General features: G+C 51.9%; 1 protein-coding gene across 2 annotated transcripts in view; it reads right to left on the bottom strand.

Moving 5' to 3' along the window:
• The window catches only part of GNAO1 (G protein subunit alpha o1), a 97725-nt gene that overhangs the window by 27623 nt on the left and 43246 nt on the right, over positions 1-26856 (bottom strand). For both annotated transcript variants that reach the window (XM_026043139.1, XM_026043138.1), the window contains exon 4: positions 11092-11252. In XM_026043139.1, the coding sequence (XP_025898924.1) occupies positions 11092-11252 (161 nt within the window). The remainder of the gene's footprint in view (positions 1-11091; positions 11253-26856) is intronic.

Below are 26856 nucleotides of genomic sequence, written 5' to 3'. Positions count from 1 at the left end.
AAAACCATGGCTTTGGATCAGATCAAAGATCCAACCAGCTTAAGAGTGTCCAAGAGCAGATGCTGAGAGGGGTACAAATACCATGCAAATATGCTCTGGTTGGACTATTTCCTGAGCCTCCAAGCCTTGTGGATAATGGAGTTCCTGAAAGAATGGTGCTATTTGTATAGTTATTAGTCCTTATTTTTCTTCCATAGATTTCTCTGGGCACTTTCTGAGCATATGTGAACTTCCAAGAGCTGCATCTGCAGCAAGAAAGCTTTCCTACCCTGTSAGTGTGGCAAAATTGCCTCTTTTGGTGTTTTAACAGCCACGTCAGAGTTTAATTCTATTAATTAATGTATGGCAACTGCTACTCTCTTCCCTAATCCCAAGGTGTTGCTCTGAAAGCCGCTACCTCCCCTCTTTGAGCATCTCTGCTCCAGCTGGGAGAGKCCTCTTTTCCCAATAAAGGCTTTGAAGGTGCCAGAAAGGCTTCTCCAGGGTTCCTAAATCCTATCCGAGGTGGCGAAAGGAGCCAGAACTGCCTTGTTCTGTGCGTTACCGCCTGCTTTACGGCCACTTTGGCCCACGTTACGCCGGGGCCGGCAGATGTGCCCGGCCGCTCGCAGGGGCGCAGTCTTCCTCAGGAGCTTACTGGGCTCGGCAACGCCGTTTATATAAACGCCCCTGTGATTTAAATTGCTGCTTAGTGCAGAGCTGCTGGCCGCAGGACGCGTGTGCTTTTGTTTTCTGTAAATTAAGGATTTTTATGGGGCTGGTTCCAGCGGTGCTCCGTAAATCCCAGCGCAGCAGTGTGACGCAGAGCTCGAGCTCCGCAGGCTCCTTGGGAGCCTGTTCTTTCCCGTGGTCCTGTGTGCAGGTGCCCTTTCCGTGCCGGCAGGGACACAGACTCCACACGAGCTCCAGCTGCAGTGGCTGGAGGTCCAAGAGCCCCAGTTTTGCTGTGATTCTGTGCGAGCATCTATTTATTTCCCCTGCTCAGCTGTGAGGAACACGGGTGATCTACGGTACGGACAGAGCATGGCGGGATGGATGCAGCACCATGGCAGGGAGTGGGATCTGTCTCTAAACCTTTAAGCAATGGGACAAGCGGTGGCTCGGGTGCTTTCTTTCATGAAGGGGCTCCAGCAAGTGCCCTTATGAACCTGGTGGAGCTGGTGGCTTTCTGTGTTGAAGAAGGGAAAAGGGGAAGAAGGAGGAAGGCTAAAAATAAGTCAAAGGGAACTTGGGATCATGAAGGGCTCGTTCTGGTAAGGATCCTCACGAGGAGGCAGTGCCTCTGTGCTGCTGCAGCCAATATTGCAAAGCAATTACTCTGACCCTGGAAAGCAAACAGCCGTGACCGCAGATGAAGTTGGGAGATGCCTAAGGGAAAACTCACAGCAGAAGAGTTTCTCCTCCCCAGCTGAGTAASTGCTGGGAGAGAGTCGTGTTTGCCACGTATGAAATACCTCATTCCTTCCCATCAGAAGCGAGTCTGTGACCAGGGCCAGGCTGGGCTACCCGGGCATCTTGGGTGAATGCTGGCAGGTTTTTATGGCACGAGCAACCACGGAGCAGTCTGTAATTTGTAACCACTAGTTGCCATTCTCAAAACCCTGGAAGATGAGGCTTCTGCAACCCACCTCTTATCAGTTTGGGTTGCTCCTGCGGCCACCTAGTCAGTGTGTTCAGAGCTTCCAAAGAGCTGTTTAAGTCAAGGGAGTTCCCTATCTCCATGCCGTCCCTCAGGGAGGGAAATCCTCCCCCGATAAGCACCCTCTCAACAATAGCGGTATAATGTAATAACAATAATAATAAGATAATGCCTTCTCCGGATGCTGCGGTGCGGGGGAACTAAAATGCCATCAGAACAGGCACGGCAATTCAGATTATACAAGCAATCGGTTAGTGGAGAATTCCCCCCTTCATATTTTTTTGCGATTAATCTCCCGCAAAGCAACATATCGGGAATTATGAACTAGTAATCCACTGACTGGCAAAGCTCCTAGCTGCCTGCCCCAGTTTGTGTGCGTGGCCCTGGTGCATCCTAGCGGCATGGGCCTGGGGAGAGCAGAGGACCCTGCTTCCCAGGCACGTCCTCCTGCAGGGCTGAGGACACGGTGCTGGTGTCTGCACTCAGCCGGTGCAGAGACTCTTCCTTGTGCCCCGGGGACGTGTCCCTGATGAGACTGGTTTTATAATGGCAAAAACTGGCGCCGTCCCACAGAGAGCCTGTGCTCGTGGCTYTGGCGAGGGACCCATGGGCTGGGTAACCCGGCTGCCCAACCAAGGTCTGTGCCTGCGTGGTGGAGATATGTTTAGACTAATGCTTCCTTTCCAGAGGGAGAATGGAGCTGGCCCGAAGCAGCCAGGACTGGGAAATATCAGGACTCCTTCCAGCCGCTCTGGGCTTTATTGCCAGGAAAAGCTTGGGTTGAGCTTCCTCGTGGCTGCCGAAYGGAAGGAGAGCGTGGAGGACAGATGGCCGGTGAGCACAAACACCTTCCTCGCTGCTGCAGCCACCGCCGCCGTCCTGCCCGGCCTCCCTGTCCTCGAGCTGTGCCGTTGTCCCCCCAGGCTCCTGCTGGAGTCGGGCAATGTCATTAATCACCCTTCCTTCATGAGGAACGTATCTCCTGAAGGGCTGGACGGTGAGGAGGACACAAGAGGGAGCCTTGGAAGTCACTTTGGGTGTCCTAAGTCACAGGAGCTCTCTCCCCAAGGCCATCTTTCAGCATTACAGTCTATAGCCCTTAAGCAATACTCTCCACTGCTTTTAATAGTGGTTTGCTGTGTAGGGGCAGGTCCTGTAGAGCTGGTGGAAATTTGTTTGCCTTTTGCGAGGAGGAAACATTGTCTTACGTAAAGAGCAGCCCATAAAATTGTGTTACAGCTGCTGATTGAATTTTGAGTTAGCTCAAGAATTTGAATAGAGGGAATATATATTTTTTTCCTTCGTAAATGGAGATGGCTGCAAATGGATGCTGTCAGATGCTTTGCTCCACCCAGTGTAATTTCATGCATTTCTTTGTGGATTTGGATGTGTTCTGCAGATCAATGACACTGCATTTAAACACAAGCGGAGCAGTAATTACAGATGCACGCACGATTTATTCATCTGGTGGCACTGCACCAGCTGATGGCAGGATCAGCCGTGTCCAATCGATGTTTGAAGCTGCACGAAATAAAGAGCCTTTTTGCTCCCAGTGGCAGGGGAAAGCAGAAGTAACTCCTGCGTGGCAGGAGAGCCCMTCTCCTGCCCAATGTGGGGTTGCTGCAGGTGGGTTGGGGGCTGCTCCTGCTCCGTGCCATTACCAGGGCCCTGCTCCGCACGCTGGTGGTTGTTGGTCTTTCTGGGTCTCCTTTGTGCCTTGGCTGCTCCTCACTGACACCCTGGGGACCTTGTGCATCCCTGGGGCAGAGGAGCAGGTTCCTGGGAAGCGAGGGAAGRGAAAGCAGAGCGGGATGAGCAGCGGGGAGGAGGCGGGTGGGCAGCCAGGCTGGCCCCTTGTCACGGGGCGAGCTGCGTGGGGATGAACAGGGCGCACAGGGCAGAGCCAGAGCTTCGGGCAGCCCTTCCAGGGCAGGCCTGGGCTCTGTGGGGCTTGTTACCAGTTTCCAGCTCTCCGCCTGTGTGCCTGCCCAGCCTGGGCCTTTGCTCCTCTTCCTCCCTGCTGACGGTCTGTGCTCCCTGTTTGACGCACACCCCAATTCTGTGTTTTCAAGGGGGTGGTTTCCAAGATCCTTGCTGGTTAGTCTCTGTGGTAAGGTGTAATTGCTGGTATTTTTGCGAATGGTTTTGGCACRACAGTAAAATATCAAGGGCAAAACTGAGGGGGCAGGAAACACTGACCTGTGTTGTGAAAAGCCTGGTGAGGTCTCAGGGACCTCAGAGCATCCACAGTCGCCCCTGGACTGTTTTGTGGCCCAGGTTTGCCATTTAGGAGCACGGAATTTAATTCTAAGCCTGGGTGTTTGGCACTGGGATGATGGTGCAGCCCAGCTGGGAAGGGGTTACAGCCCAGCCAAGCGCCTCCCAAATCSCCAGCAAGAGGGAGGCTCGGACAAAGTGCCAAAATCCGCCCTGACATTTCCTTGGCTCCGCTCCCCGGCGCGGTTCGTGCCTGGTTTCCTTCTCCCTCCTCTCTCTTGGCTCCTTCCCGCATGGAGCAGGTCCTGCCTCATCCTGGCCTCCAAAGCATCGCTCCCCTCCTGGCTCCCCCAGCCCCACAAGGGGCTCAGGACCCCGGAGGAGCCGCTTTTCCCGTGCACTTCGCCTGCCACCCAAGCACYGGCGGTCGGGAAGGTGGGAGGCCTTGGCAGCGGGTGCCACGTTCCTCCATGGAGTATATGCAAACAGGAATTTGCCCCTTTGCGGGGGATTTGCACCTCCGCGGGGCTGCACGGCAGGGAATGGGGTTGCAAAATCCTCCTGGTTCAAGCAGGGAAGGCAAAAGCCTGGCCAGGCATCTCCGGGAAAGCGCCTCCAGCCCCGCTCGCTGTGTTCAGAAGGAAACCCCTGTTTCCTCCTTCCTTACCTCAAAAGCCATAGGAAATCAATAGGTGCAGGTTGAGCGTTGGCTCAGAGCTYGCCCTGGATAAGCGGGAAACAAAGCGGTGTTTGCTCTGGGGATAATTAGAGCTATTATATCAATTAGCCTGTGAAATGAGCATCGCCTGGGGCCTCCGCRAGGCAAAGCTGGACTTTGGTGTGAGCAGCTTGGCAGCCAGCTGGGACTGTCCTCCCTGGGAGCGGCACCCGGGAATAATCTGGGAATAACGTTTCAATAGTTGTCTTTATAAAATATTACAAAAAAAAAAAAAGGGGGGGGTTCTTAGCACAGATCCTGATTGGACTTGGATGTAGCAGATGTAGCTTATAAATCTTTTAGATATTTCAGCTTAAATATACACAAATGTCTCGGCAAAAAAAATCAGGTCTCTCTGCACCGAATCTGTCGCCCTTTGCAGGAAGAGAAGAAATCTGCGGGTTGTCAATGGGAGTGAGTTATCCCGGGGCTTGGGCTTCCCAAGCAGCAGGTTTCCCTGGGATAAATCCAGGGGGTGACWTTGGGGCTTGTTGGTGCTGGCAGTTCCTGCTCTCTAAGCAAAATAGGAAGGGAGAAGGGATCATTTCCAAACTCTGGCCCTTTCCTCTGGACAGCCCCGGCACATGGGAGCTCRACACGTTTCCCGCTCTATTACAGCAGCCTTGCACTGTGGACAACTCACTGTGCTCAGTCTATGTGTTTTTCGAGTTCCAAAATTGGAACTTTGGGGGATTTTTAGGTTGTGTTTGGTCACAATCTAATTTCTGCACAAATTAGCTTGCACTGCCAGCTTGAGTAGCCAAGAAGTGGCACCACGAGTAGCCTATTTATGGCTCCTTAAAAAGAAAAAGTGGCAGATTCAGGTACTCAAAAGGCCTCTGCTTGGAGGCTGCTGGCACCTCTTACCCTCCCCCTGCTTCCAAGCATATTGCAAGATCATTTGATAAGGCAGGGCTGCTCCTTCCAGGATATCTCGTGTCCCGTTTGTGGGAGCAGAGCAACGTGAGCGATTCCAGGGAACAGGCCCCGGGCTTCGTGCGCCATTTGGTTTTTCTTATCACAGGAGGGAACTTAATTATTCAAAGCTGGTGGCCACATTTACTTGCAGGAGCAAATTAAACCACAAACTCAGACAAATGGCATCTACATCTCTGCTTTGACTATCATGATGTATTTTCCTTTTCGGCTTTATTGGTGCTTGAGCTGCGAGACTCCAAGGTAGAGCGGTCAATAAGCAGCGCAGCGCCGTCATCCCAATTAATTGGATTGCTCCATTTAGGCTGCTACTCCCTCCGATTAAACAGGAACGAGCTTGAGCGACACRAGCGAATAAAGAGCGCTCCCAGAAAAACATCTTCTAATGCAGGAGCTGTGATGAGGAAAAATGGAAGCTCGGCACCCGATGGGAATATTAATGCGAAACCTTGACCTATAATTTTTCTTTCTTCAGTCCGAGGGAGGCAGCAGCAACTGGAGCTCGTGAAAATGGAATGAGAGTGTCCTGCACGTTACATGATGTAAAGGGTTAGGTGGCTGCTGAAACTAATTTCATAGAGATCTGAAGCAAGGAGCATTCATTTAGGGTAGGGAGGCTTGGACTTATTACTTGCACAAGCACCACATTAGCCCTGATGGGCTGAACAGGGTTGAGTAGCTGTTGTGTGGCTGAGTTTGGCCTCTTCTGTAGTCCCTGGTAGTCCCTGGCATTGCCTCTGTGTGTGTTGGGTTCATTCCTGCTCCCCTCGCCCATGGGCCACAGAAGTGCCTAAAAACTGGAGCCTCCCGCCACCAGGGAGGCGGAAAGAGGTGATTTTGTGAGGAGGACACAAGGAGCACAGGAGATAACGGAGCCTTAGTTGCTACAGGGTTGTATCTCAATGGGGTGAGGAAGGAGGAACATAATCAAGGACTTGGTCCTCCCCGGTCTGCTGATGCTGCCACGTCGGCAGCGTGGAAGGGGCTGGTAGCCCTTGTAGCGAGTGCACAGCTCGTGTTCTGCTGCAACGGGGTGACAGCCGTAGCCCTGGGGACCTCTGCTCTCTTCTTTTCCCTTTGCAACCCAGCGTTATTGGATCAAGGACGACGGGTGAAACAAAAGTCAGTGTGCGATGGATCTTTGAGGGGTGCCTGCTTCAAATGCCCTATGCAAAGCAAGGCCAGCTGCAAACTTAAACCCAACTTCTGAGTTAGATCAAGTCACTTAGTTTTGAGTCCTTCCAAGGACAGAGACTTTTCCGCCTCTCTGGGAAGTTTGTTCCAACACAGGCTGGTCGGGGCTCAGTCCAGGAAGCAGTTTGCTGTATCACAAGAACATCTGGCTCTAATTTCTTGACTTTTCTGCATGTAAAAGTGGGTGTTGGCATGTGAGATGCAATAGCATTGGTAAGGAAGACTATATCGTGAGGCAAATGCAATTCCTTTGCCAAGAGGAGACCAGAAAACAGTCCTGGGTGGGAGGGAAGGCACCAGTTTTATTCTRAGTTTGGTGCAACACTTCTAACAGTCACTGCCAGAGGAAAAGACAGAGGTGTTGCTCAGTTTGGGGGCATTTTTTTGGCCACAATTGAGACATGAGGGCTSCAATTAGCTCTGTTAGGGCTGTAGACTTGATTTTCTCTCTCCTCATTGAGCACTGGGACCTGTATCTCTCTTTTGGACGCATCTCCCCCTCTCTTGGCTCCCGACGGAGAGAGCCAAAGGCAACAAGCTTCCTAGCCCTGACACCTCAGATAGGTGTGAAGATGGATGGGTTGAACGCAGGCCTAAAACATTCTGCAGTTTTGCTGAAGTTTCACAGCCCTGGCATTGTGAAATGATCTTTCAATATGCTTGGAAGAAGAGGGAGAAGAACTTTCATTTTGACATCTACTTGATGCAGATTCTGGCTTGCTTTGTGTTCGTGTACTTGCAAACTGTCTCTGCCTACACATCTCGCAGGGTTTGTGCCTGTGGGGCTGGGTACAGGGAAATGAGTGTTTCTGTGGATGCTCTGCCCGCTCCATTCCCCTCGGGAAGTTTGGAGGCTTCTCCCCACCTCCAGCTGCATCAGATGCCGCCTGTCCTCTGGTGACCGGCCCCAAGTTAGGAACTCAGCGATAGGAAACACAAGGCAGGTTATGAATTTGAACAGAAACAAGAGATTAAGGAAAGCAGCTGGGAACCCTAATTTTGCTGATTTTGAAGGCTAATATTGGCCACAGATRTGCTCCCACCAACAGAATCTGGCCRGACAAGGAAAAGACATCAGCAGTGCTCAGACTTTTTGATCAGAGGTAGATTTAGCTCTTGGGCATCGAGACAAGAAAGAAACGAGATGAAGTAGGAATAAAAACATAATCAAGAGATTAGGAAAGTAGAACTCAATTCACCCATAAATTTGCCTTAGGGAGGGATGAAAAAAATGTACTAGCACCAAATTGCTGCATCTTCCTCCCTCCCTTCCCCTTGCTTCCCTCACTGTTTTATTCCTTCCCTCACAGAGCCTTCCCTCTTCCTCCATGGTGCTTTTTTCTTTGYAAACTGCCCTGTTCCTCCCTCTCCTTTTCCCTCCAGAGTACATAACAAATCCTTGCTAAAGACAGACTGACTTTGGAGCCTAAGCAAAGCATCAGCCTGGTGGGCAAGGCCACGCCGATGGGCAAGCATGCAGGGGAGTGCAGGATGTGTTCCTGCCCACYCTCACTGCGAGAGAAGAGCTGCTATTCACTTATATTTAGCCTATCATGAAATATTAAATCTATTTTCAATGAAATTAATGATGGACTAATAAGAACCGTGGTGCTAGCGCTCATATGCCGTCGATTAGCTTGTGACTTGGTCTCCCAGGGGACATGGTAGAAGGGCTGTTGTTTGAGGCATTGAAAAATGAATGAAAACGAAGTAGACAAAGTGGAGTCTCCTTCTCTGGTGGCCTTCCAAACCCACCTGSATGCCACCCTGTGCTCTGGGTGTCCCTGCTGGAGCAGGGGCTTGGACTAGGTGATCTCTAGATCACCTTCCAACCTCAACCATCCTGTGTTTCTGTGAAACTGCTGCAGTGGCCGGGAGGAGAGAACCCTATTGACAGGGGAGGCCTGATTTTCACCCGGTTGTGCCATCTCTTTGGAGGTTGTTATTGGGGAAGCTGCAGGAGACAGTCACAGMGTCTGGCCCACGTCCCTGCGTTTGTTAAAGTAGATGGCAGTGCTCACTCCCCATCACTTGGGTGAACCTCAGAGTTGGGTTGGAATTAGCTTTTCTCAGTCTTAAAGAAAATACATTTTGTACTTGCTGGTGTTCGAAGTCCATTATCAGTGTCAACAAAAATCGGTCTTTTCCCATGGGGGGAAAAAAAAATAAAAAGTMTCCAATCTTTCACTCATGCAGAAGAAAACAACCCCAAAGCATTCAAGGATTAAATGAGAAATATGCCGCTTTTCACTGGGGATCCACTGGCCGTGAGTAAGTGCCAACTGAGCTCTCGCTTGCATCGCCATCTGCTACAGTGCACCAAGGCCTAGAGGTGCAGCAGGACGTGTTAGTGTCCCAGCCTCTGACAGCATCTCTGCTCCTGGTGATTGAACCACCAGAGGCTCCTAAACGGCAGCAGATTTGCGAAGGCGAAGGGCTTTGCTATCTTTAGCTGAGCTAAYGCCAAGACACCAACTGTCCAGCTGCAACGAAGCTCACAGCTTGCGTGTGGAGGGAGGCAGCCCTCACCTCCTTGAGTGGGAGATGCATCCACCAGCGAGGGGAAAGGGAGGTTTCAGGAGGTGAGGGCTGGGGCTTCATCGCTGCRCTGTGGATTTGCATCACTGACACAGCTCTCCATGGTGATTTGATGGTGATTTGGTGACTTGATCACCAACTGTGAGCTGGAGAAAATGCCCCCAAAGGTCTTAAACCTTGCTGGCTTCTTTGTAAGGCACATGGCAAATCGGACTCTGGTTTGAGGACATGAGAGCCAAGCAGGTGAACAAGAGCTTGCCCAGCACCAGCTCCCYGGTATAGGTGTCTGGGTGCTCCATTCTGCACTTAGGGGCAGGTAAATCCAATGTCTAACCAAAAAAAATGGGTAATGTTTAGCTAAATAACGTGTTTCTACCGATCCTAGCAGCAGGAGTGCGTAAGGCATCGGGCTTTACTTCCTCTTCCATCATCCCTTCCATCATCATCTCTTCTTTTGGCGTTGGTTAGTTTGAGAATTCCAATGCAGTGCAAGAGATTTTGCCAAAGATACTAAAATTAATCTYGCTGGGCCACAACTATGTGTTGATGTTGCTGTGAAGAGCACAGCACAGAGCCCCATGAGTTATGTCTAGAGACTGCTTGTGGTTTTGGAGCTCTTGCTGATGAATTGCCCAGCATCTGGTCACACTGTGAGGGTTACGCTTATTATTCTCAACTGCTACGCTGCATGGAAGGAAAATCAAAATAGTTTCCTCAAGGTAAATGGCTCTAAAAGCAATTGAAGAATTTTCCACAAGGTTGTAATGCAAATGACTGGGCTTTTGTGTAGTTTGTAGCTCTAAAGATATGTTTTTGCCATCAGATCCTTCTTTTGTGAGAAAGAAAAGCAAAACTTYGCTGGCAAGAAAGGCGGATTTCACTGTTTCAGGCAATGTAATACACATGGAACATGACTTTGCACTCATCGGAGGTGGAAAGTTTGCCTAACGTCAGCATCATCRCTTTGATGTAGCTGTTCCCGGTGTGAAGTAGCTGGGTAGGACTGGGACACATCTGCAAACCTTGGGCCGTGCCAAGGGATGCGTCAGCACTGCAGCCCCCCTCTATATTCCCGGGGAACCTCTGTGTTTCTGATTGCCAAAAGGCGTGTGGGTTTAACCAGGAAAGGGAGCAGTCTCTTCTTGCTCGCTCCATATACTTTTACTTCACCATTTTTTGCTGACTGCTGGCCAAGCGTGGAGCCGGGGRAGCTTTTCCCTGAACACAAAAGCTGCTCTTATGCTGTGGTTGAAATTATGAGATGAAATGTTGTAATCTCCCTGCCTGGCTCAAGGCATGTGGATTGGAGGAATTATCATTAGGAACAGGCCTAGATTGAAAAAGTGGGGAAACGCTCGCTGTTTATTTAGGGCTGGAGCAGCTGTTTATGGGTAAAAGTCCATATAAACGGATGCAGATCCCTTTATAAGGATATGAAGATGTGGATTCAGACAGTCACAATCAAAAAGAAATCTTGATTTGGCCCCTACTGGTACAGATGCCACCGACTGCATTGGGAATAATACCAAACACCAAGGGCAAAAAGCCCCCCTGGCTTTGCTGCTCACCCAGCTGCCTGCCAGGGCAGTACAGGAGCACCAGGAAACTGCATCCACAAGCTATGTTGCCGTACAAAGCAAGGTGTCACCTCCTCCTGCTGCTGTCAGCAAACAGGCAAACCCTTGYTCCCGTCCGTGGAGTGCAGCCCGTGAGCCCCGCACAGCGGCTCTGCAAGCAGAGCTCTGTCCCCAGCCCCAACAGCAAAGTAACCCAGCATTTTAGGAGCCACTTTGGTTAGCAAGCCTGAATGCAACCTCCTAACGCAAAGCCAGTGGACAGGGATACTCACTATTGGGCCGAGTCATTAAGCTGGTATTCCCGGGAGCGGTTGAAGCATTCCTGGATGCCGGAGTCCGCCCAGAGTCTCATCATAGCCGACAGCAGCTCTGGAGAGAAGGGCTCTGTGTCCTCCATCCGACTTACAACGTCGCAGACCATCTTGGCATCAGCCTGCAGAGGGAAGGAAGCAGAGGTGAGGGCGATGCAGGAGGCAGAGGTCTCGCCCAGAGTCCCCCCAACCATCAGCCTGTGTTTCTTAGGCTGGGACACTGGGATCCAGACCCTACGACCTAGCAGAGGGAGGAGGTTGCAGCAAGGAAGCGATAAGGAACCATGTCCTTGTGCAATGCGCAGCGGGTGAAAAATAATTTCTGTTCAACAGCTGAATCAGTCTGTGTTTGTCCCAAGCCTCTTTGGTAAGCAAAGGAAATTCAGAGGTGCACAGGTGCTTTTGGACMTGTTAGCAGTGATGGATGTCCTGCAAGGATTCCTGTTTTACTCCCTGTGTGACCTTATGGAAGTTGGGACCGTTTGTATCAGGAGGAGCAGGAGTGCTCCCGAAACAATCCCTTTCTGATGCTGGTTYGTTGCTTTTTCTGGTTTCCTGTTATTTCTTGCAAGCCTGTGTCTCTGCTGCAGGGGCTAGCTCGTGYTAATACGTAACACCTTGGCTGTCTGCAGCGCTTTGTGATTCAGATGAGGAGGAATCTCCTGTGGCTACAGAGTATGGCAGCCAGGCTAGGGCCAGCTGGTGATTTTTGGATGGATTTTTTTTTTTCCTTTTTTAGGGTCAGAAAAATCCGCTTCACTTGGAACAGGAACTTTTCATTCTGACCCAACTTGGGTCTGGGAGATGTCTCAGACTTGGGATGGGAGCGTCTAGACAGACTTGGAACAGGAATTGCTGAGTCCGGCCTCCCACTAACAGTCACCAGTGGCCGAGACGCTCAGTTGGAAGTGGTAGACCCAAATTCCTGCCCCTCCTCTGCGTAGTATGTAGGAAGTGGATCTGGGATCTGCCCGGCACCAAACTGCTACTACTGGAATCTGAAGCTGCTGGAGCTTTCAGCACTCCAGGAAAGTGCTTGAAGTCCTACCACATTAGGTCTTTATGGACTGAAGAAGTCTCAGTACTGTATGGGGACATAAAAGTTAATGGGGTGGAGCCTTTACATGTTGAAGACTTTATGAACCTAAAGCCTTTATCACAACAGACCTAACTTTATACTTTACTGTCCAGAAATCTCCTCGCTCTCTGTACAGGCTTGATATGGAGAAACAGGCCTGGTGACTCACGCCTCGGGGCCCAGGCGAAGGAGGGACCGTGCGGAGCTCGTTCCTGCCCGGAGAGCTGCGTCCTCTCCGTGAACACTCATAAATCCTCCGCGCTGGCCTCCCGCGCCGCTCACAAGCTGTGACTCTTCCTGCCTTTCCGCACATTTCAGCCAACACGGAGCCCGCAAGCGGCCGCTCTGCCCACGCGTTTGATGCGCGACCGGTGCCGCCCTGCGCTTGTGGCTCTTGCAAAGCCAGACCCTGGGCRTTCCCCGCACAATCCGCCCTGCAGCTCTTAATTTTACCCCTAACTCCTAATTTTATAGCYCAGAAACAATGAGGGAAATGAGCGTTTGAAGTGCCCCTGCTCTCCCCCRCGAGGACAAAGCCCCTCTGCCAAGGAGCGTGGGGCCGGCTGCGAGGTGCTGCCCGYGCGCCGCGATTTAACGAGCAATTAACGCTCCAAGGAGAGAAGATGCCCCTTTCTCTTCTTCCCCTGCGGGCTGCATCTCATGCTGGGCATGACATTAAAACCGCCAGCCCCCTCCGGGCCCAGCAGGTAGATTTTTGAAGCCGCCTGGTTGACTTTTGTGTCGCCTGCCCCCGGCCCTGGCGCTCGGAGGTGAGCGGAGCCGAGCGCCCCGCCGGCTCCGCTGGAGCAATTAGCCACGGCGGAGCAAACAAGGCCAGCCCGCGCCCTCCCGCCCCACGGGGCGCCCGGGGAGGAAGAGCACTGCGGTGTTCCAGCTACCTCGGGAGCTAAAAATAGGTGTCCGCCTGCACCGGGGCTGCCGGAGCCCTTGCGAGGGGCCGGAGCCTCGGGAGCTGCGGGGATCTGCGTTATTCCCGGCTGGAGCTGCATCCGCTCGGCTCCGTGTTGCTCCTGAGYGCCAAGCGCCTCCGTCTTCAGCGTGAGCTGAGGAGCTGGCCCTTGGCAGGGAGGAAAGCTGAGTGTGGGGATGGTGGGAGGGTGAATTRTGCTCTGGTGAATTATGCACCCTTTCACAAGTCAGACTTTTCAACAAGGATAACGGTGGGATCGAATCATACTGGCTACTTCTGTAGCTGTGAACCTTCTTTCCCTTTCTGCAACGCGTGTTCCGTAATATTCGCCGCCTGCTCGGGCACTGCCCTGGCTACCTCCCTTGTAAAAGTGCAAATCCTGTAGGAAGCAGCAAATCCCTGCCGCCCATCGCGCAGATCCAGGCCCAAAACCCCAAGAGGGCTGAGCGGGAAGCCCGTCCCCAAAYGGAGCCAACAAAGGAGGTGCAGAGCGGATCCCATTTTTCCATGGGCATTTCCATCAGAAGCATCCTGGTTTCACTGCAGGGGCCTCTCTCACTTGGTGATCTGGGACAAAAAYGTCTCCTGCGAGGACTAGGTGGACAGAAAAGAGCTTTCCCTCCATAATCCCATGGGGTTTCAGCTCCCTGGAGCATCGTGAAAGGCTTTGTTTACACTACAAAATGTTTTGTTTTCAATGTAGGTCAGTTTTCAAACAAAAACTCTCCTTCCAAACGTCAGGTTGGAAAAAATGAACAAAACCAAAACACTCTGGCCTTGCAAGAATGAAAAATTGTTTTGAAAGAGCCTCTAAATTTGCAAATAGTTTTTCCTTGGCCACGACTACCTGCAGCTTTTGTCTTGATTACAAAAACGTTTGCGATGGTAATATTTTTTTTAGCAGATGTTCCTATTCCCCAGGCATCTCTATCCAGGTCTAGTCATAAACCTTGCAGGGAGCTTGCTGCGAGGAGGAGGCCCGGCACGACGGCGGCGCTTTGCAGAGCGGAGCTTTACCCACCAAACGTCAGCACTTGCGCAGTGCCTCGGCCGACGGAGGTTGCATAACCCGCTTGTTGTTGGTCCCCAGGTGCTCAGGGCAGCGCTGTGGTGCTCAGGGCACCTCGGGAGCCGACGTGACCGCCCAGGGGGAGGACGGAACGAGGCGCAGGGGGCTCAGCGGAGCCCTCGGCCACCGGGGCTCGTGGGGACCGGCCCTCGCGGCTCCTCTGCAGCAGGTCCCAGGTCTCGTCTCGAGCCCCGTGGCAGGAGCCAGCTCTTGTGAAGCGCTTTGCATGGCGTGGATGGGACCCCAGGGGAGGCACTAGGTGCCAGGCTGCTCCCYGAGGGAGCCCAGGGCAGGGAGGTTTCTTTCCGACGGCGTCGGAAGCGCAGAGAAACAGGCTGGGCGCCCCACAGAAACCTTTGAAGCTTCCCTCTGTATATATTATTTATTCTCCCGGCACAAATATAGCATCAAAGGGTGGTGGGCGCAGGCAGCCCCTGGATTACCCGTCTCCGTTATGCCGCATAGCACCGATGGGCACCGGCAGGGAGCAAGAGCCAGGCGCCCCGGGCGGCTCCGGGCTCCGCGGCGGGAGCAGCAGCTCCAGGAGCGCCGGAGGCCGCGGCCTCCGCTCCCACGGGGAGGCTTCCTGCGCTGGCCGCGCGCCAGCCGCCCCGCTGTGCGGCCCGAGAAAGCAGCCGCCGAGGGCGGCGGAGCAGCCGGAGCAGCGCCAGGAACGCGGAGCATCCGAGGGGCTGCGTCTCCCCGGCAACGCCCCGTCTCCCGGCTGGAGCGGAGCCRGCGGGAATGAATAGGGCGGCGAGCGGAGCGGGATGGGGGCGGCCAGGGGTGCCCGGTGCGGCGGCAGCGCCAAGGCGAAGGCGGCTCCTTGGAGCGAGGTCGCGGCGTGCCGGGATTCGCACAGCACCGCGGGCCTCCCGCCGCTCTCCCCGGAGCCTCGTCCTGCCCAGGAGCTGCTCGGCCGCCCACGTCCCCATGTGGAAGCCTCTCCTTGGTTGATGCCCCACGGGCGGCACTGGGAGCGGCTGCTGCTCCCACTGATCCTGGTGCCACGGAGCACTGGGCTCAGGACTCTGCTGCCTCTGTCCCCAGCGTCTCTCCTGGGAATTCCTCTGACGTCCCCCACAGCGGAGCGTGACGGGAATTCGGCCCGCACTTCCCTCTGCCTCCATGCAGCATCACCCAGYGCAGGGCCGGCAGCTCCGGAGGCGCCCGCGCCCGCCCGGCGCTTCCCGTGGAAGCAGGGTGGGAGGCTCCCGTCCCCTTGCCCGTCCCGYGCCCCTTGCTCCATTCCCACGGAGCAGCAAAGCCTCCCGCGGCACCTCCGGCCACGGCGGCGGTGCCTTTGAAGTGCCCTTTTCCCACCTCCCGTTGAAGCTCTGCCGGTCTCGCTGCCGCTTTCCGGGAGCCGCGTTCAAAGCGGCGCCCRGCGGCTCCTGCCACGGCGGCTCCCTGCTCAGGACACGGCTGGGACCAGGTCCTGGCGACACCGATTTGCACCAGGCCTGGGTCGGCCTCCATTCTGGCTGGAATTTCCTGAGGCCGCCCTCCCACCCCTTCATTTTTACCACTGCCATTAAGTATTTAGAGCATAAAAATGACTAGTTTGTCTCGCCACCGCCGCTACGTCTTGAGGCCCCTGCAAGTTATTCGCCACCGACAGCCCAGGTTGTTTCATAAGGAGATCCTCCGTTTCCGGAGTGCTTCTTATCCCAAATAACTCAATGCAAACTGCTCATTCCTGGCGGAGCCATCGCTGCGCGGCCGCCCGGGAGGCCGGGATTAACGGCAGGGGCTGATTCCCGGCGCCGGGCACCGTGCTGGGCAGATTAGGAGGGGAGGCGGAGAGGCTGCTTCGCCAAACGAGCAACACCGCGTTATCTGTTTCAGCTGGAGCTGCTCCGGGGCTCGAGGCATTTCTGGAGCTCGCGGACACCGCAAGGAATATTGAAGGAGGCAGGGAGTGATCGGCACGCTTTGGAGCCCGGCTGTCGACGCGGCTCCGCTCGCACCGAGGGGCCACGAGCCCCTCACGTCTCGCCTGGTGGCACCCAACGCTCTGCTGAAGCCCTATGAGCTGCCCAGCTCTGGTCTCAGGCCACACGTGCCACCGTTTGCACTGCGTTTGGGTGGTATTTTCCTCCCCATACCCTCAATGCATCTCAGCAGTTTTTCCCCGCTCCTTCTTGCTGTATTTCTGTGAAAAGCTGCACAGGACCCCTCTAAACGCCGGCACGTTAGGAGCTGCTCGTGCAACCAGATGGGAAAAGAAAAGGTGCCCAAGAAAATCCGACAACCCCTCCTTTCCACCCTGCCCCGCCAGCCTGCTGCACTGAGAATTTCACAAGCGCCTTCATTTCATTCCAAACATCCTCATCCCCCAGCTGGGGCAGCGAGCAGGAATTTTCTGCCTCGTACACATTTCCCTGCTGCTGCAGACGGGCTGTTTTCCCCTTTCCCGCGCCCGTGTTAAGATGTCTCCTCTGCCCGCTCGCCATGTAAATTTAATAGCAGTCTGGAACCGCTGTCCTACATAAATCCGAGCGCGTTTCATCGGGAGGAACCTGCTCCTGCAGGAGCTGCGCTGGTGAATGGCTCCGAGTTGCTGCTCGAGGTGCTCGCGGTCAACAGCGCCTTGGCTAAAACAGCTCCAAAAAGTGGATGGAGGGAGGGAAAAATGAGCAGGGATCTTGGAAACCTCTTGAAATGAAAGCTGTGGTGCACCGAGCTCGGCTGAGCGGGCACAGAGAGCGGCGGATTCAGCCCCGCGAGGCCAGGCCAGCTGCAAGCAGCTCTGCAAATCATTCCCTGGCAGCCCCTGTCTTGCTGCTGTCCCCACTTATTTACTCTAAGGAAGGCTTTGGAAGTGTTGGTGTTTAGGGGAGTTGAATCCAGAGGCTGGGGAAGGCGAGCGGAGCTTGCGGAAAGCTCCTGCTCCCCGCCCCGATCCAGCATGTTTCACCCGTTGGCCCCTCCAAGCCTTCAGAGATGAAATTGGGGGAATTAGAGCTCCAGGACCCAGGCACCGATCACCACAAGTGCCAATGGAAAGAGCTTCCTGAAGGATGTGTGTGTCCCTGGCATCTCTGCCAGCGCTGTGCACTAGCGTCTTGTGCTCAAGCATCTCAATCCCCTTTCAGAAAATTCCCTAATTTCTTAAGCAGTTCTGGGCAATTGGTATGTGGAAGTACCTGAATTCTCCTCTCCAGATCCCTTAATAAATGAGCTACAACTCAAGGAACCACAAGGAGTTAGGAGAAAGCTCAAGACCCAAGCAGAGGTCCAGCATGGACCCTTGGCTTCCTCCCAACTTGGGAAGCAGGAGCTGACAGAGCTCTTGGGTTCCTGGGCTGCTTCCAATCATTTAATTGGTGATGTGGCTGAATATATATATATATATGTGTATATATATCCACATCTCCGTCCTTCACTCCCCTCTTTCCTGATTCATCTGTTCCCCCAGCAAATATTCAAAATGAATTTGCTGCTTCTGCACCTGCACGCTGCCGAAGCGAACGATCCGCATGCGCAAGCGCTGCGTTTTAAGCTGTCAGTCCCATCCCTGGGAGGGCGTAATTAGGCAGATGTTTATCTGCCCGTAATTAGCTGGGTTGATACCTCGCTCGGCTACACAGGATCACAGTGAGCGCTGTGAAAGTCGCTTCTAGATGTATATTCCAGATGCACGTAGTATATTCCACTCAGCCACGTGTGGCAGCCTCTGAGGATGCTTGGAGCTGCCTGGCCCTCAGGAATGACCATCCCACGTTGTTTTGCTCAGCAATGGGTGAAATTATGTCTTTCACCAAGGAATCTTCACATTTTGGGGGTTTTGTCTTGTTTTGTTTTGTTTTTTTCACAGCGGGTTTTCAACCGCAGACGCTTCTCATGTGTTGCAACATGGCAAAGCAATTAAAATGCAATTTAATTTTTGGTCTCATTGCTGATCAGTCAAGTGGGAATTCTGACTTAATCAAACTTTAATGTTTTCTTTGTAAAATCCTGTAAATCAGCCATTGGCCTGATAATTGAATTTTCAGATGCTGCATCAAAGGAGCAGCACCATGCCTGGGACGAGCAGCAGTCTGCCTCGGGAAGAGCAAACGTGTGAAATGGAAAATTCTACATAATTCAGATCAAGATTTCACTATGCGGTTCCAGAGCTAAGAATAGACCCTGTTATTTACATCGCCAAAGGAAACGGCTGAAACCTCGGCGATCTTCCGCGAGCGAAGAYGCTGAGCCCGCCGCGCGCTGGCTCCGCGTTCCAGGAGCCGAAGGGAAAGCTGAAAATTTAAAATATCCCTTTGATTAAAATAATATAAAATAGTGTCCCTCTAGCTGCAGAGCTTCCCRTGGCATTGGTGAAATTGCTCTAACACAYGACRGGGTGAAGCAGAGCAGCCCTGCGATGTCTTCCCAAATGGGCCGTGGTCCTCAAAGCCAACTGGATGCTCCTGGTTGCTCTGGGCGGCAGGACAAGCAGAAGTCACTCCGGTTTTACAAAACCAATGTGCCGACAGATTTAGGCTGCTCGGTTGTCTCCATGCCTCATTTAGAGAGTACTAAATCCTCTCACTTAAGTAATACCAAATGTTTTMATTACTGTAATGACAAAATATCCTCTTTAATTTTTTTTTTTCCTCCTGGTTTAATTTTCCTCTCACATCCACACACCAGTCAGCACTGATACTTGGTACAGAACAAAAATGAAGGTGTCCTGCTCAGCTTTTCACTGTCAAAAACTGCAGCAGAATCCATTCYCCTGCAAACGGCGGGATTCTGAGAAAACTGCATTTTCAGACAGAAAATTACTTCCAGTGAGATGAATAACCTGGATTCAGCGCGTGTGCTGGMATTAGCTCAGCTCCTTCCACCCAGGGGAAAGGGAGCTGGGTTTAAATCCATTCACTTGGATGTGCAGGGAGAAAAAGAAAATGGCTCTGATTTGTTTTGATGCTGAAAACCTCCCAAAATGCCAGTTACTGAGATTTCCCGTCCGCCCTTCAGGGCGCGTGCTTGGGAAAGGGCAACAAGAGGAAACATTTAGGTSCAAGGAAACCTTGGACGGTGCTGGAAGGGCTTTGCCTGCAGCTTCCCACGGCTTGGCCTTGGCGGCTGCAGAGACCTGGGCGCACCGACACCTGCCGATGCACAAATGCCCCCGTTGCCCCATTTTAGAAGAATATTTGGGTAGATCTCAGGGGTATGTGGGGTAACGGAGAGGCTGGCGGCCCTTTCCTGTGGAAAGCGTTGATGCAAGTCTAGCCCAAGGGACAGTTTCAAAGCGGAGATGAAGATGAAGCTATGGAGAAGAGGGTAGTTTGGAGGTGATGATGATGAAGGTGGTGGAGGGAGAGGTGCTCGCAGCAGCCCGTGGCTTTATAGCATGTTATGTGTCACATCACGCTGTGGGCAAGAGCAGGGCTACGTGTGCCCCAGAGCCAGCGCTTCCCCCGTGCGCTTCGCCCAGCAGCGGTGCCTTTCCAGGGAATTGCGAGGGGAACGTCCCGCTGTGGTGGCCCGCAGCGTAGCTCTTCCTCCCGCCTTCCTCCAGGCTGCCTGATAAGGACACGTGCTCCCGAGCGACGGGCAGCGGGCCCTGGGGAACCTGCTGGGTCTGTCTCCCCAGGGCACAGCTGCGTGGGGAGCACAGGGGTCCGTGCCCTGCGTCCCATAGAAGGCAGGTGCCAACCCCGCTCTCCAGCACCCTGTAGCCTTACAGCGTATTTTGTAGTGGAGAAGGGAGATGAACAAGGATTAACAAGTGAGCAAGGCAGTTTCCTATCCCAGCATTAACAGGTCGGACAGAGAGGGTGAGATTTAGCATCTTGGGGCAAGTCCACCCCAGGGTGGCTTAGGCTGGGGCACAGCAGCCCTTGTCCTCACGAGCAGGACCAGCTGCAGATAGTTTCTGCCTAAAGAGAACCCAGGACTACTTGCCTGGGCTCATTAGCAAACTCCTCCTCAGGTGCTAATGGGGCCAGTGCTAATGATGTGCAGCTGAGGAGCATTTAGCAGGGCCACCTAAATGCAGAAAGGGGAGTCTGGGAGAGCTTTGGTTCTGGAGGAGGCAAGATGTTGGAGAGCTGAGTGTGTGTTGGGCAGGCCTAGTGTAAGTACCTCTTTCTTGCTGTTCCTGCCTGCTCAAGGGCACTATATACTCGAGGTGATAAGTCATGTTCAAGTGCAGCCATTAGGGCTTCTGCTAGAAAGCCCAGACTCTCCTTTGAGGGGCTCCTGACAAGTGATAATGTGAGATGGGCTGTGTGCAGCAGGGCTCTGGAGCTGCTGATAGCTGAGTTTTGTCTTTACRGGGGAGTTATTAATATGCAACCAAGTTAAAGGTTGTAGGGCTATGCCTGATGTTTTGCTTGATGCTTTTYTTTGCTATCACCCTTTTCTTTAAACCTTCCTATCTGCATGTAGTAGGCCTTTGAAATAATCATATATCTAACTCTGAGGAGGGGGAAAAGAAAGATTCCTAACTTTTTTTCTAAGGGCCTAGACAAGCTCTCTGCTACCAGTCAATTCTCCCTGCAACCTGACTGCTCTTTTCCAGCAAGGTGGTTGCCTGGGGGCACCGAGCACCTGCCTCCCCTCAGGAGGAGCCTTGGCACTGCCCCACGTGTGTCTGGAGGCAGCAAATTAYGGAGCAGACAGACCTCCCCTCCAGAGGAAAAGCTGTGGCTGCTTCCTGATGACCAGACGATGCTTTGCACATGTGAGTGACTGCTTAATTTTCTCCTTKTTGATGGCTGCAAGCGCCGACTTGTCCCCTGGTTGGGTAGCGGTGTCTTTGGTCTCTGTCGTCAGCCCAGGGCTGCTGCCTGTGCTGCTTTCCCTGTAGTTGATGTTGAAAGGGCTGGTTGTTTCCCTGGCTGCTGGGATGTGGTGGGATCAGCTGTGCTGGGCTTGGTGCCCCTCTTGGAGCAGAGCAAGGTCACTGCTTTGCAGCTAAAATCTTAARCCTTGGCTGCTTTTCTCTTCAGAGAGAAGCAACTTCTGTTGCCTTTGCAGTAAAGGTTTTTTTTTGGCCTCTAACTCCACTGTTTGRACGTTGCTGTGATGTGGAGGGTATTTTTGGTTTTAGGGTTCCTGTTACTGAGAGCAAACATGGGAAAGGGGAATTCAGGAAATGTTGATCTGTACCCTAGTACTACTGTTTTCCAAGATCCTCAAGTGGCAAATGGCAAATGCTGCTGTGTGCTGGAGATGGGACCATTGCGAATTCCTCYAGAGCTGACTTCTGAGCACCTTTAACTTCCCTTTGAAGCTACTTTTTGCTCTTGGTTACACTGTTCAGCTCTTGCCTTGTGTACCTGCAGTTTCTCTRTCTACCTCTGGAAAGTCCCGGCTGTCGGGCAACACTGCAAGATGCTCCTGCTTTGATTTAAAGCTGTTCAGCAAATTGTTAGCAAAAACAAACCTCAACCAAATACCCCAGTGTGGTGTCTATGGTGGATGGTGACAGATACTTATGGAAGTGCCCAAGTTGTTCTGTCCTTAAGACTTTGCTCCCAAGTGAAACCTGTTCTTTTAATCTCACTTAAGCTTAACTGCACAAAAGACTTAAAGCTTTTGCACTTGCTTGGGGCAGCCCTAATAGAGATGGATTCAAACCTAAGTGCTTCCCGGCCCTTTGAGTGTGGGGAGAGCAGGAGGGCTGGGGTTTGGGGAGCAGGAGTCTGCAGCTGGACGGCCCGAGGTGTCTGTGACTGCTCCCATCTGCGAGGGCCCTTCCTGGTATCTGTATCTGCAGCACAAGGGCTGCAGGACTTGCTAGGTTTAAGTTACTGGAAGGCAGGAGTTGTTTTGAAATGCGCAGGGAAAGTTCATGGCTCCAACCAGATCTGAATTATGGCTGTGTAAGCACTACATTAAGGRRAAAAAAAAAAAAAGAAGGCTTTAAGGTCAAGTTCAAAGATGGAAAATTCTGGTATTTTGAGCAATGAATGGCAAGAGTTTAGAAAGAAACTGGGGTGAGAGACTTGGCTGCCAGATGCCCCAYGTCTCAAAAGTGGAGGAGACTCAGAATTGGGCAAAAAGGGCATCACCCTCAGGTGCCTGAGAGCAATATGAAGGGGAATATTCACAATATTCCCATCCTGTGGTGGCCTGGCTGCACCATTACAGGCTGCCACACAATGGTCTGGAAGTGGGCTGCTTGGGCTGGGCCACAAGCAAGACCYACTGCACTGCTGAGGCTTTCAACACGTCACCCCATGATTTGTCTTTCAAATGGCCTTTGATTTTTYTTTTTTCCAAGCTAGTATGGTGAAGGTGAAAGGGGAAGGGTAAAAACCATGAGCTGTGGAATGCCTTAAGGCAGGATGAGGGGTACAAACACAGGGCAAATTTGAATGATATCTTCTAGATCTGTCTTTAGTGTGAGGAGCACAGACTTGGCTACAGTCTTGCCCTATCACCCTGGCACAGGCTCATATGAAAGCTCYGGGAGACTTGGTTGTCCCATCCTGTAGGACGCTACTATTATTGGCCATTGATAGTTAATATAGTCCCGAGTATAAACATTCAAATGAAGCTTGGGGTCAAGGAAGCAAAAGTGATTGATGGGAATGGCCCTTTGCTACTCAGAGTGCTTGGAATGGGAAGGAAGCAGCTGTGGAGCCCACAGGGGCAGCTATAGGGCAGCCTGGGGAGGAAATAGCACAGGAGGCTTCTTCTGTGCCTACACACGTGCCTGGTATTCGGGGAAAACAGAATTGGAGACTATATAACTCACTAATGGTAACGGGAGAGGTCACCTCACATACAGCAGCTTATTCAGCCCAGAAATCTCTCTGGGTAACTGTTCACAAAATGCTTAGCTTTCCTTTCCATCACTCTTCTTCTGYTAGAAAACTTGCTTTCCGCAAGAGCTGGTGCTTACAACTTGAAAATGTGAGAGTTCTGAAACAATCAAAACAGATCCATGTTTTCCTGACAAGAATACTATTTTTAAAAATCTCTTGGAGGGAAAAAAATCCATGGTTAGGCAAGAATATATTTAAACAGCGGTTTGCTTGACGACATCATCACAAATATGAAAACATTTTGGGGACTTCTTTTATGTGCTAAATATTTCATTCAGTCCTGCAGTACAGTGACTCCCTGAACCTTCAGTGATCCGAGCTCTGCTTTTGAGGCTTTAATTTGCTGTTGCCATGACATTGTTAATGTCTGAATTGCTTTTTTTAAACACTCGGCTCGCTCCTTTTCTTTCTCCCAGCCTCTTGCGGAGGCATTCTGGAATAGTGGGCACGGGCTGATCTCGTGGAACGGCCTGTGTGTCCTCAAAAACAACAGGGCAGCATTCATTTTTCCAAGCAAGCCCGGAYGGATGAGAGCTTTTCAGCTAGAGAAACCACAGTGAAATCATCTGATGCAGCTGAAATAATTTTGGCAGTGGCGTGTGTGTGTTTGGGGGGGTCTACTTAGTCCTTTTGGTTTGGTTAAAYTCTGAGATTCAGGAACAAACATGTACTAACTAAGCAAAAGGCGTTGTTCTTGTGCCTGGTTGGGCTTCCAGAGTGAGCTGAGTGTATAGAATAACATGAAATTGCTTAGTAGTGAGTTTATTAACATACACACTTCCCAGATTCGACTGGGAATGGGGAAATCTCTGTCAAGGGCAGCCGAAGCGGAATAGTGCTGCTTCCTTAAGAGAACACTTTTTGCAGCAGGTGGATGTTATTTTGGGGGATGATACCTTCAGCTGCCTCGCTTAAGAGTACAACAGCCCTTATTGCTCATGACTTTARAGAGGAATTTTGTGGTTGCTCTGGGGAATCATCTTGCTTGGATCATCTTCTCTGGGGGTGGATTCCTTCCCTTGCCTGGCCAGCTTGGATGTGCCCATCCTGCAGCCCTGCTCCTTGGRGACTTGTACAGCAGCAAACTCATCTCACCTCACGTAGCTGCACCTCCTCCAAGCTGGTAAATGCTGTTTCCAGGTGGGAGATGGAGCTCAGCAGGAGCAGGACGTGGAGCCTRTCTTGCTGCTCTCAAGTGCCTTCTCCAGAACCTGGAGGTATTTAACTGAGGTTGCCCACTGTGAGTGGTGGGACAGCCACAGCTGATTCAGGAGGGCAGTGATCAGCCTGGAGCTATGTGGCTCCTCTTGACAAATGTCTCCAATAATAGTTGTAGCTCTGTTCCACTGCACATCTGAGTTGCACTGTAAAAGTATTTTGATATTAATATCATTCTTGCCATTGAGATATCGTCTTGTTACCAAAGTTAAGATGTTTAACAAGTTTCAAAGCTCGAGGAGTTCGGGGGAAGCTTGGCAGAATGAGCAGAGCATTCTCTGAAGAGACCATCACGATCATAGGTGACACTTGAGCAGCTGTCATGGGGCAGAGGTTCTGCTGTGTTTTCTGTACATGAGGGGGCCCCTGGATTCAGGTGTTGCACTGAAATGCTCCTGCTCTGCTGGCACCCTGGGATGGACAGATCCTGCAGTGCTGGTGGCTCCCACGCGTGCGAGCAAAGCTGCTGGGTGGGAGGTGTGCCTGGYGCTGCTTTATCTTCTGACACATCAAGCAGAGGCTGGGATGGGCTGCTGCCAAGTGCTTGATCTTGCAAGGGGCAGGTTCCATCACTGCCCTGGCCACATGTGGTTGGGGTCTTAAACTGGCTGGAGTCTGGTTGCCACCCTGATCATGATCGACTGCTGGGGCAAAGACTCCTCCATAACAGGGCTTGTCAGGTCAGTGGTGCAGTTCTCAGCAAATGGGCCCAAGAACAGGGCTATGAGTGTTACTCTTTTGGGGCCGTGCAGAGTGCTACTTAAAACTTAATAACCTGTAATTGCTCTGAATCCTTCCTTGCTTCAGTTCAGTTTTTGTGCACATATCTGAAAATAAATAGAGCTCTTGGAGTGCACTAATGATGACATCCGAGTGTTTCCAGGAACCAACACTGAAAACGCCTGTCCATGGCTGCGAAGAGCAGAGATTGACATCTCAGATAACAAACACACACTTCTGATTCTCTCCGTGTGCCAAGGAGCTGATCGTCTCTCTGTCTCCTGGGCATTCTGCAATGTACCTCATTAGGCGTTGTGAGATGTTGCTGTCCTCGCTCTGCTGCAGAGCAGCACAACAAACCTCGGGGCCAGGAGGACTTGGGCAGAGGGAGGACCTGACCCCTGAGTGTGCAGGGGCTGCAAGGGCTCTGGGGGCAGCTGGTGCTGGGCTGCTGATGGGGAAAGGTGACTCCCTTGCAGTGTCTAACAACCTGGGCAGGTCCAAACTTGSGGTCTGATTCTCCTTGTTATAGAAACGTGGCACAGATCTGCAGCACTAGAAAGGCTTCAGGCTTGAAGATGGAGGTGGAGGCGAAGCATGCTTTTAGAAATAGTTTTTCTCTAAATTGKAGCTCTTAGATGAAAGAGTTAACTGAGAACAGCTCCTTGAAATACTGCAGGGATACTGTGGGGTTTTATTCTAAGAGAATACCAAGGATATTTTTAATAATAAACACTTTGTAAGGAGCATACCAGGACACCAAGGTTAAAGTATACAAAGCAAACCTTTCTGCAGTTAACTGTGGTGCATTTAGCTTTCCTTTGGCTCTCAAGGACCTGCTAGCTGGTGTGCACAGGTGAGGTGAGCAGCYTGTGCACCTGCCTAGGAAAGGTGCAAAATCTGCCCACACCTTTTCTGCAGTTACACACAGCCGTGTCTTAGTGGCAATGCCTAATCCAGGTCTTAGCAGACCTCAAGATCTTTCCCTCTATGATGAATAGCCTTCAAGTGATGAAGCCTCATTTCCATTTTTAGAGAAATGCCTGTCAACCACAAGCTTGGATGTAGATTGTGCTGGAGATCTACCAAATATGGACTCTYAAATTCAGCTCTTTTCTAAAAAGGTCAGAAATGACTGAGAATCCACAAGCTCTGGCCAGCTTGCTCTGAGTGGCGGTGCTTGGAATAAGTGACTCTTGGCTTTTGACAGACTTAACAGTGACTTTTAGTCCTGGGCATGTAGGGATGTTACCATGTGAACTCRCCTCAGCTTTAATGGCAAATCACAGCAAGGTAATAGCAGGCTTCAAACTCTTTAAACTGCATCCATGACACAGTTAATGTGCAAGTTTACAATGCTGGGGAGCCAATTAGTGGAGTGGAACAGCAGTGTAATTACTGCCTCTAATTAGAAAGCATTATGAATTATGTAATTTTGGGGGTATAGGCAGAAGAGCTGAACAGACAACAAAGTTGCTGCTTGGCATCTGTTGATGTAAAGAGGTATTTTAGAACTGAGTCTGTCACTGGAAATCAGAGCTCTTTTTGAGGTCTTCCTCTCTCAACCTGGAAGGTTGTTTGCAGCAGAGCAGGGACCAGAGCTCCTCTAGTTGTGCATGCAAGAAGCCAGCCTTTGAGCTGCTTTCTGTTCTCTTCTAGCACAGATTAGAGGTGGTTGGAAAGCTTAGGGTTGAAAATGAGCTGATTTCACTAACGGCATCTCCTGGTCTGGATCACGTCCTAGCAGACAGGGACCCTTGGTGGGGAGCTGCAGAATTAAGGTGGCTCATGGGCCAGGGGCCTTGCTCACTGTGAGCATGGTGGCTTGTCCTCTTGCGCTGCTGCAGGTTTGAGGACTTTCCATCTGTGCCAGGTGGAGGTGGTGGCAGCAGCAGGGCAGCACTGTGTAGGTGGCAGAGGTTCAGCATGTCCTGCT

Source organism: Nothoprocta perdicaria, unplaced genomic scaffold (genome assembly GCF_003342845.1).
Source record: "Nothoprocta perdicaria isolate Ctin4 unplaced genomic scaffold, notPer1 scaffold_321, whole genome shotgun sequence".
Taxonomy (NCBI): domain Eukaryota; kingdom Metazoa; phylum Chordata; class Aves; order Tinamiformes; family Tinamidae; genus Nothoprocta; species Nothoprocta perdicaria.
This window is presented reverse-complemented; position numbering and strand designations above follow the sequence as displayed.